An 11248-nucleotide genomic window follows, 5' to 3' on the forward strand; every position below is an offset into this window, starting at 1 on the left:
AGGTGGGAATCCCACTTGGGGTGGGATTCCCCCTTCCATGAGGGGGTTGGCCGGCCACCCTAGGGGAGTCCACCTTGGACTCCTCCCCTTTAGGGTTGGCTGGCCATGCAAGGTGGAGTCCCTCCGGGACTCTACTTTCCATGGTGATTTCTTCCGGACTTTTCTAGAACCTTCTAGAACCTGCCATAAATGCACCGGATCATTTCCAAACTTGGAATATGACTTCCTATATATGAATCTTATTCTCCGGACCATTCCGGAACTCCTCGTGATGTCCGGGATCTCATCCGGGACTCAGAACAAATATTCGAACTCCATTCCATATTCAAGTTCTACCATTTCAACATCCAACTTTAAGTGTGTCACCCTACGGTTCGTGAACTATGCGGACATGGTTGAGTACTCACTCCGACCAATAACCAATAGCGGGATCTGGAGATCCATAATGGCTCCCACATATTCAACGATGACTTCAGTGATCGAATGAACCATTCACATACGATACCAATTCCCTTTGTCACGCGATATTTTTTACTTGTCCGAGGTTTGATCATCGGTATCACTCTATACCTTGTTCAACCTCGTCTCCTGACACGAGTACTCTTTACTCGTACCGTGGTATGTGGTCTCTTATGAACTTATTCATATGCTTGCAAGACATTAGACGACATTCCACCGAGAGGGCCCGGAGTATATCTATCCAGTCATCGGGATGGACAAATCCCACTGTTGATCCATATGCCTCAACTCATACTTTCCGGATACTTAATCCCACCTTTATAACCACCCATTTACGCGGTGGCGTTTGATGTAATCAAAGTACCTTTCCGGTATAAGTGATTTACATGATCTCATGGTCATAAGGACTAGGTAACTATGTATCGAAAGCTTATAGCAAATAACTTAATGACGAGATCTTTATGCTACGCTTAATTGGGTGTGTCCATTACATCATTCATATAATGATATAACCTTGTTATTAATAACATCCAATGTTCATGATTATGAAACTAATCATCCATTAATCAACAAGCTAGTTTAAGAGGCATACTAGGGACTTCTTGTTGTCTACATATCACACATGTACTAATGTTTCGGTTAATACAATTATAGCATGATATATAAACATTTATCATAAACATAAAGATATAAATAATAACCACTTTATTATTGCCTCTAGGGCATATCTCCTTCATATGTCACCTCTGAATATGTGAATTTTTGATTATGCACTAACCCTCTAATGAGTTTGTTTTGAGTTTGGTATGGAGGAAGTTTTCAAGGGTCAAGAGAGGAGGATGATACAATATGATCAAGAAGAGTGAAAAGTCTAAGCTTGGGGATGCGCCCGTGGTTCATCCCTGCATATTTCAAGAAGACTCAAGCATCTAAGCTTGGAGATGCCCAAGGCATCCCTTCTTCATCGACAACTTATCAGGTCACCTCTAGTGAAACTATATTTTTATTCCGTCACATCTTATGTGCTTTACTTGGAGCGTTCGTATGTTTTTATTTTTGTTTCGTTTGAATAAAATCGGATCCTAGCATTCTTTGTTTGGGAGAGAGACACGCTCCATTGTTGCATATGAACACATGTGTTCTTAGCTTTACTTTTAATGTTCATGGCGAAGGATGAAACTGCTTCGTTCATCATTATTATGGTTGGAAACAGAAAATGCTTCATGTGATAATTGGTATAATGTCTTGAATAATTTGATACTTGGCAATTGTTGTGCTCATATAGATCATGTTTAAGCTCTTGCATCATGTACTTTGCACCTATTAATGAAGAACTACATAGAGCTTGTTAAAATTTGGTTTGCATGATTGGTCTCTCTAGAGTCTAGATATTTTCACGGTGAGGTGTTTGAACAACAAGGAAGACGAGTGTAGAGTCTTATAATGCTTGCAATATGTTCTTATGTAAGTTTTGTTGTATCAGGTTCATACTTGTGTTTGCTTCAAACAACCTTGCTAGCCTAAGCCTTGTATTGAGAGGAATTCTTCTCGTGCATCCAAATCCTTGAGCCAAAAACTATGCCATTTGTGTCCACCATACCTACCTACTACATGGTATTTCTCTGCCATTCCAAAGTAAATTACTTGAGTGCTACCTTTAAAATTCTATTCTTTGTCTTTGCAATATATAGCTCATGGGAAAATAGCCTTAAAAACTATTGTGGTAAAGAATATGTAGCTTATGTATCTTATTTCTTATAAGTTGTTTGTTGAGCGGTAACCATGTTTCGGGGACGCCACCAACTATTACACCTTTTTTGAATATCATGTGAGTTGCTATGCATGTTCGTCTTGTCTGAAGTAAGGGTGATTTATCATGATCAAATGGTTTCAGTATGCATATTGTTAGAGAAGAACATTGGGCCGCTAACTAAAGCCATGAATCATGGTGGAAGTTTCAGTTTGGACATCAATCCTCAATCTCTTACGAGAATATTATCTGTTGTTGAATGCTTATGCATTAAAGAGGAGTCCATTACCTGTTGTCTATGTTGTCCCGGTATGGATGTCTAAGTTGAGAATAATCAAAGCGAGAAATCCAATGCGAACTTTCTCCTTGGACCTTTGTATAGGCGGCATAGAGGTATCCTTTTGTGACACTTGGTTGAAACATATGTTATGCAATGATAATCCATGTAAATCCAAGCTAATTAGGACAAGGTGCGAGCACTATTGGTAATCTATGCATGAGGCTTGCAACTTATAAGATGTCTTATACATAACACATATGATTTATTACTACCGTTGACAAAATTGTTTATATGTTTTCAAAATAAAAGCTCTAGCACAAAAATAGTAATCCATGCTTCCCTCTGCGAAGGGCCTATCTTTTACTTTATGTTGAGTCAGTTTACCTACTTCTTTCTATCTTAGAAGCAAACACTTGTGTCAGCTGTGTGCATTGATTCCTACATACTTGCTTATTTGCATTCATCATATTACTTTGTGTTGACAATTATCCATGAGATATATATCCATGAGATAAACATGTTGAAGTTGAAAGCAACTGCTGAAACTAATATCTTCCTTTGTGTTGTTTCAAAGCTTTCTACTAAGAATCTATTGCTTTATGAGTTAACTCTTATGCAAGTCTTATTGATGCTTGTCTTGAAAGTACTATTCATGAAAAGTCTTTGCTATATGATTCAGTTGTTTAATCATTGTCTTTACCATTGGTTCGAATCACTGCATTCATATCATATGCTTTACAATAGTATTGATCAAGATTATGATAGCATGTCACTTCAGAAATTATCTTTGTTATCGTTTACCTACTCGAGGGCGAGTAGGAACTAAGCTTGGGGATGCTTGATACGTCTCAAACGTATCTATAATTTCTTATGTTCCATGCTACTTTTATGATGATACTCACATGTTTTATACACACTTTATGTCATTATTATGCATTTTCCGGCACTAACCTATTGACGAGATGCCGAAGAGCCGATTCTTTGTTTTACTGCATTTTTGGTTTCGAAATCCTACAAAGGAAATATTCTCGGAATTGGACGAAATCAACGCCCGGGGTCTTATTTTTCCACGGAGCTTCCGGAAGACCAGAAGGGGATACGAAGTGGGGCGACGAGGCGCCCAGACCACAGGGCCGCGCGGCCTAGGTGGGGCCCGCGCCGCCCTATGGTGTGGGGCCCTCGTCAGCCCCCCGACTCTGCCCTTCCGCCTACATATACTCTCCGTCGCGAAAACCCTATTACCGAGAGCCACGATACGGAAAAAGTTCCAGAGACGCAACCGCCGCCAATCCCATCTCGGGGGATTCAGGAGATCGCCTCCGGCACCCTGCCGGAGAGGGGAATCATCTCCCGGAGGACTCTTCATCACCATGATCGCCTCCGGATTGATGTGTGAGTAGTTCACCCCTGGACTATGGGTCTATAGCAGTAGCTAGATGGTTGTCTTCTCCTCTTGTGCTATCATGTTAGATCTTGTGAGCTGCCTATCATGATCAAGATCATCTATTTGTAATGCTACATGTTGTGTTTGTTGGGATCCGATGAATATGGAATACTATGTCAAGTTGATTATCAATCTATCATATATGTGTTGTTTATGTTCTTGCATGCTCTCCGTTGCTAGTAGAGGCTCTGGCCAAGTTGATACTTGTAACTCCAAGAGGGAGTATTTATGCTCGATAGTGGGTTCATGCCTCCATTGAATGCGGGACGGTGACGGAAAGTTCTAAGGTTGTGGATGTCTCTGTTGCCACTAGGGATAAAACATCAATGCTTTGTCTAAGGATATTTGTGTTGATTACATTACGCACCATACTTAATGCAATTGTCTCGTTGTTTGCAACTTAATACTTGGAAGGGGTGCGGATGCTAACCCGAAGGTGGACCTTTTAGGCATAGATGCATGCTTGGATAGCGGTCTATGTACTTTGTCGTAATACCCCGATTAAATCTCATAGTAGTCATCATGATATGTATGTGCATTGTTATGCCCTCTCTATTTGTCAATTGCCCAACTGTAATTTGTTCACCCAACATGCTATTTATCTTATTGGAGAGACACCACTAGTGAACTGTGGACACCGGTCCATTCTTTTACATCTGAAATACAATCTACTTGCAATACTTGTTCTTTACTGTTCTTCGCAAACAAACATCATCTTCCACACTATACATTTAATCCTTTGTTTACAGCAAGCCGGTGAGATTGACAACCTCACTGTTACGTTGGGGTAAAGTACTTTGATTGTGTGTGCAGGTTCCACGTTGGCGCCGAAATCCCTGGTGTTGCGCCGCACTACACTCCGTCACCAACGACCTTCACGTGATCCTTGACTCCTACTGGTTCGATAACCTTGGTTTCTTACTGAGGGAAAACTTGCTGCTGTACGCATCACACCTACTCTTGGGGTTCCCAACGGACGTGTGCTTCACGCGTATCAGCGAGCATCTTGGATGCGCCATGTTGACAGTAGGCTCGACGACGACGACATGGGTGCCGCTCGAGCGCGCCTCTACGAAGAGAAGGAGGCGCGGGAGAGGAACCGTCCTTGTGCCCATCGGTGGCAACGACGGTGGGTCGGTAAAGCGCTGCAAAGCGGCCGGAACTACCGGGAGGAGGCGCGGGCGAGGAGGATCTACGGCGCGGCGGCGAGCTACAGGAGGGCCGGTGGCGAAATCGATCGGCGCCAGCGGAATCGTGCAGCGGCGGCGCATGTGGGAAAATGGAGGGCGCGGGGAGGAAATTTCAGCGCCGTTGTATATTCGCGTGCGTCTGAAGAGATGCCACCCGCTGCAGCCGACGCTTCACATTTGGCGCCCCGGATAGTGCAAAAAGCCGTGTGCTTGATACGTCTCCGACGTATCGATAATTTCTTATGTTCCATGCCACATTATTGATGATATCTACATGTTTTATGCATACTTTATGTCATATTTATGCATTTTCCGGCACTAACCTATTAACGAGATGCCGAAGAGCCAGTTGTGTCGTTTTCTGCTGTTTTTGGTTTCAGAAATCCTAGTAAGGAAATATTCTCGGAATTGGACGAAATCAACGCCCATGGTCCTATTTTGCCACGAAGCTTCCAGAAGACCGGAGGACTTACGAAGTGGGGCCACGAGGTGGCCAGACACCAGGGCGGCGCGGCCCAAGCCTTGGTCGCACGGCCCTGTTGTGTGGGCCCCTCGTGACGCCCCTTTACCTGCCCTTCCGCCTACATATAGTCTTCGTCGCGAAACCCCCCAGTACCGAGAGCCACAATACGGAAAACCTTCCAGAGACGCCGCCGCCGCCAATCCCATCTCGGGGGATTCAGGAGATCCAGAGAGGGGAATCATCTCCCGGAGGACTCTTCACCGCCATGGTCGCCTCCGGAGTGATGAGTGAGTAGTTCACCCCTGGACTATGGGTCCATAGCAGTAGCTAGATGGTCGTCTTCTCCTCATGTGCTTCATTGTCGGATCTTGTGAGCTGCCTAACATGATCAAGATCATCTATCTGTAATGCTATATGTTGTGTTTGTTGGGATCCGATGGTTAGAGAATACTATGTTATGTTGATTATCAATCTATTACCTATGTGTTGTTTATGATCTTGCATGCTCTCCGTTATTAGTAGAGGCTCGGCCAAGTTTTTACTCTTAACTCCAAGAGGGAGTATTTATGCTCGATAGTGGGTTCATGCCTCCATTAAATCTGGGACGAGTGACGTGAAAGTTCTAAGGTTGTGGATGTCTTGTTGCCACTAGGGATAAAACATTGATGCTATGTCCGAGGATGTAGTTATTGATTACATTACGCACCATACTTAATGCAATTGTCCGTTGTTTGCAACTTAATACCGGAAGGGGTTCGGATGATAACCTGAAGGTGGACTTTTTAGGCATAGATGCATGCTGGATAGCGGTCTATGTACCTTGTCGTAATGCCCAATTAAATCTCACAAAACTCATCATATCATGTATGTGCATGGTCATGCCCTCTCTATTTGTCAATTGCCCAACTGTAATTTGTTCACCTAACATGCTATTTATCTTATGGGAGAGACACCTCTAGTGAACTGTGGACCCCGATCCATTCTTTTACATCGAATACAATCTACTGCAATCCTTGTTCTACTCGTTTTCCGCAAACAATCATCATCCACACTATACATCTAATCCTTTGTTACAGCAAGCCGGTGAGATTGACAACCTCACTGTTTCGTTGGGGCAAAGTACTTTGGTTGTGTTGTGCAGGTTCCACATTGGCGCCGGAATCCCTGGTGTTGCGCCGCACGACATCCCGCCGCCATCAACCTTCGACGTGCTTCTTGACTCCTACTGGTTCGATAAACCTTGGTTTCTTACTGAGGGGAACTTGCTGTTGTACGCATCACACCTTCCACTTGGGGTTCCCAACGGGCGTGTGCTTTACGCGTCATCAGTGCTCCAAAAAAATTCCAGCACCACCGCGGATAGCGCAGCTGCTGGAGGGCTGATTTCATCTCCGCGCGCTGTATACTGGCGGTTTTTATAGCGCGAGCGTAGGATAGCGCGTTTGGAGATGCTCTTAGAGAAGCTCTAGCAGAGCCCGTAAAAACGCGAACTGAAAAAGTGGAGTTCAGTTCACCCAACTCGCGTATTCGGGTCATAAAATGGCTGTGTCACAGTTTTGGTTTACGGGCTCTGTTCTGCGCCAGCGGCTTCCGAACCCGTAAATGCAGGATTTATGATTTTTTTTTTTGCATATGATCGAATAAACGACACAAAAAATGCAAACAATTCATGCATAGTTCATAATGCAGACATCAAATGACACAATGAAATAGTTCCCCATCTCCTCTCACCGCCGACATCAAACCGAGGTTGGCCCGCCGTCAGCACCATTGCCACCACCTCCTGGAGTCACATCGGCACCACCAGTTGCCTCTTGACGAGCTAGTCTTCGTCACCTTCATCGTCCCCTTCGTCCCCTTCTTCACCTTCTTCCACTTCGTCCCCACCGTTGTTCTCATCTCCGCCCATCCCAGTGCCGAACGGAGGGAGTGGGTTAATGTTCACCTCCTCCAACATCTCCATGTACGAGGCGTTCTCCTTCCTAATCGGATGAGGCCTCAGTATCTACTCGCAATCAAAAAAACAGAGGAAGAGTTGATGTGTACCTTGTTGACCCCTCGTCGAGCACGTCCTGGGCGACATTCGCGGTGGCTTCCGGTGGCGGCGGCGTTGGCGGGGAGGGCAACGAATGCGGGGCGCCACAGCTCGTCGACGCCTTCACTTTCGTCCTTTTCGGAGCTGAATTCTTCGGTCTCGCACGGGCTGCCTTCGGCTTTGTTGCCGCCGCCGAGACATCACCGGTGGCCGCCGCGGCACCGGATTGCGGGACAACATGCGTTCCCGCGCGCCGCCGCTTCACCCCGCTCGTCGACAAGACCGTCGTTGCTACCTCCGCGGGGGTCGCAGGGGTGGCAGGGGTCGCCGAGGTGGTTGGTGGAACGGCGGAAGCTCCGGCGACCACGGGAGAGGGTGGCGGCGTCTGCGAGGTAGCAACGGCGGCCGGCGGGGTCGATTCGAGACTCATCGGGGAGAAAATCGAAGGGTGGCGGCGCAGAGGAAGGTGAGGGCGCCGACGGCGGTCAGGAGGAGCTGAAAATTTCCTCGAGCGCAAAGTAGGCATTGTGTCGGGCTGCGTTCGGTTCGCTCCATCGGCCTACAAATACAGGTCAACGGAGCAACCGAACGCAGCCAGAAAAAATATTTTCAGTTTGCCTCGTTTACGGTCACTGATCGGCGCCATTTTTCGATCCGAAACGTAAAATGACGGTTATTTTTCTGTTTTGGACCTTTTAGGCACCATTTTTCGACCCGAACCGTAAACTGGCGGGCTTTGCTAGAGATGCTCTTAGCCAAGAGCGGTCTGAAATCATAAAAAAAAAAAGTGGCTGATCATCGACAGCAACATTACATATGGGTTGGCCGCAGAAACAAACACCTCCAGGAAGGGCTGTTCCTCACGCTTCAGGCTTTGCTTTGCTCGTCAGAGAAACAACGGTTCCACAGGGCAAAACGCATAGCATTTGGTTTAAACACAGGGGCACACAGGTAACAGATATTCCGAAACAGATCGACAACTTAGGATAGGCAAGAGTTACTTAGCAGTGCGGAAAAGAACATAACTACAGAAACCTAAGACTAGTGCGAGATAACCACGGTCATGTCAAATTGACAAGCAATTGAAGAGAAGAGGCACCAAGGCACTCCAGACACCACTTCTGTTCAAGAATGTATCTTACTACTTAGGAATTAGCATTGGAGGAAGTATATAAACTGGCAGTGCTCGCAGGAAATCAGAGTCGAAGCGGCGCTCAGATAACATAGCGATATGTCACATACTTCCCAGCAGTCTCACTGGGCCGGGTGATCTTCACAACCTGTCCACGCTTCATGCCATAGTATCTTGCTATCGGATCACCCATTTGAATCCGAGGGAGCTGTATGATAAGACAGCAAATAATTATCAGAACAGAGTACCCACTATAGTAGAAGAGGGAAATATATGTGTAGCTCTGTTTGAGAACAAGGAATCAGAACTTGTTCAATGTAAGACTTGACCAATTGCATGTCATGCGACAAAAACACCAACTTAAAGGGCTACCCAATACTTGACACTTGCCCAAAAAGTTCCTACTGTCTTGAAAGGATTATGTTTCCTAAACTTAACAGACATTGCAAGCAAAGAGACAAGCCAATGTAACTGTGTAAAAAAATAACAAATTGTTCAGATGAGCATCACCAATACACCATGTCAGTATAACTTGTTTCCTTAACATTATCCCACATAGCGTGCAGCTCATTTGTATAGGAAAAACTACTTACATATTAACTTCTGAAAGCATCACTTGACAAGCAGACGATAAAGTATCACTCTTCAAGTTCTGACATAGTTTTTAATGTGTCAATTTACTAGCTTATCCAGCTATCACCTGGTTCTCACATTTTCACCGTTCATGACATCACCTTTTATTCTCTCCTCGAAATAGAACGTTCACTTAGAACTTGTACTTTATACATGAACAGTCCAAAATCCTGATTCTACACTAAATGATCAACCATAATTATTTAGTCAAGATGAAGTTAAAACTAAACAACTAAACATGACTCAATAGGCGTGGTTCCCATTCAAACCAACAGTCTTATGCGCACGCTATGCTTAAGGCAGGTATAGCCGGCCAGGGCATCCATCACCATACATATGGATATGCATTTTAATGTTACTGAGGTAGGAATTATGTACTAGGGTTAGGGGATATGATCACATTGGTTAGGCAAGTAGTATTGGGTAAGATTACATGTCCTTATGAAACCACTGTTAGCAGACATGATCCTGGTGATTACTCAACAAAACTGTCGGCTGTGTCATATGTCCATGCGGCATATTAGCATGCAAAACATTGGTATTGGCGGGTCAGCACAATCATCTGTCTGATCTAATGATCTGGATTGGGGGTGAAGTGCTCCAATAGGTATCACATGAGAGGAAATTTTATTTAGGAGGTTATAGCTGGAGGAAGTAAACTGAACGTCTTTTCCAATTAATAAGATGGTTCATGCCAACAGAATAAGACCAATTTGTAATGTGGAGATGCAGGTCTCCTGGAATACACAGCTGTGGTTTAGCAATAATTGTTTACAGATCCTGCATATGGATCTTTTGATGGCTTACATAGCTTAAACAGGAATCCAATTTGTTCATAATGTCATGCATACATCGATTAGAACATCATCAGTGACAGTGAGCAAAGAACAGGCAAATTTGAACTGACCTGAGTTTCTTTCACTTTGTATTTCGCCAGCAGCGTCCTCTTCTGTTCCGGTGTCAGGAGCACGTGCTCCGGAACCAGTTCGTGGTTCTTAATGTTGATAAGAAGCTCCCCTTCCTGCAGGACATGACTTAAATTAATCTCGGCAATAACTGGTTGACAGGAATGTTAGCCATACGAGTGTGAGGTAGCGGGACAGCAGGGATGTAGAGCGCGACCTGGAAGACCTCGACGTGGTACTTCTCGGCAGCGAATCCCAGCAGCGCGTTGCGGGCGAAGGCGCTGAGCGCCTGCTGCACGACGAGTATCGCGTTGCTGACTTGCTCCTGCTTCATCTTCTCGACGTAGCTCTTGACAATCTTCACCCCCGGCTTGGCCTCGTTCGGGAAGAACACGTAGATCTGGAGAGGCAAGTGGCAGGCACCGGCAATCGATCAGTCGGCAGCCTGGTCATAGGGAAATCGCGGGGAGGCAGCGCCGCCGCCGTACGAGGGGGAGGTTATAGGGGGGGAGGGGACCTGCTCGCTGGGGTCGTCCTTCTTGACGCGGTTGATGACGAGGTCGTCGCGGCGGACGGGGTCGCCGTAGCGCTCGACGAACTCGCCCATGGTCAGGTCGACGTCGGCGTCCACCACCAGGAACCCGCGGTCCCGCAGCATCTGCATCACCGTGCGGCGGACGCGGAACAGCCGGCTCGTGTCCCCCTCCGCCGACGCCATCCCTTCTCCGATCGCCCGCGGTGGGTTTCGCCTGCCGCCTTTCGAATTCGGGGGGAGAAACGGCCGGCGGCAAGGTAGGGTTTGGGGGTTTGGGGGAGGAAGGCCGGCGGCGAGTACTGGCTATTGGGGAAACCTCAGTCGGAGCCGGACCGACCAAGTTCTAGGGGGTTCGGTTCGGACGTCGGTTGCGCTGAATCTTGATTCGGCCCGGACAATTATTTGGGCCAGACCTACGAGCA

The 11248-nt window shown here is 46.1% G+C and overlaps 1 protein-coding gene across 1 annotated transcript; it reads right to left on the reverse strand.

Moving 5' to 3' along the window:
- Positions 1-8535: 8535 nt before the first annotated feature.
- Positions 8536-11122, reverse strand: LOC124678583 (DNA-directed RNA polymerases II and IV subunit 5A-like). The gene is made up of 4 exons (XM_047214454.1): positions 10809-11122; positions 10509-10691; positions 10294-10407; positions 8536-8961 (listed from the first exon to the last, which is right to left on the reverse strand). Exons 1-4 carry the CDS (start codon positions 11007-11009, stop codon positions 8836-8838), a joined length of 624 nt encoding a protein of 207 aa, XP_047070410.1. The 5' UTR covers positions 11010-11122; the 3' UTR covers positions 8536-8835.
- Positions 11123-11248: the final 126 nt, after the last annotated feature.

The sequence above is a fragment of the Lolium rigidum genome, chromosome 7 (genome assembly GCF_022539505.1).
Source record: "Lolium rigidum isolate FL_2022 chromosome 7, APGP_CSIRO_Lrig_0.1, whole genome shotgun sequence".
Classification (NCBI taxonomy): domain Eukaryota; kingdom Viridiplantae; phylum Streptophyta; class Magnoliopsida; order Poales; family Poaceae; genus Lolium; species Lolium rigidum.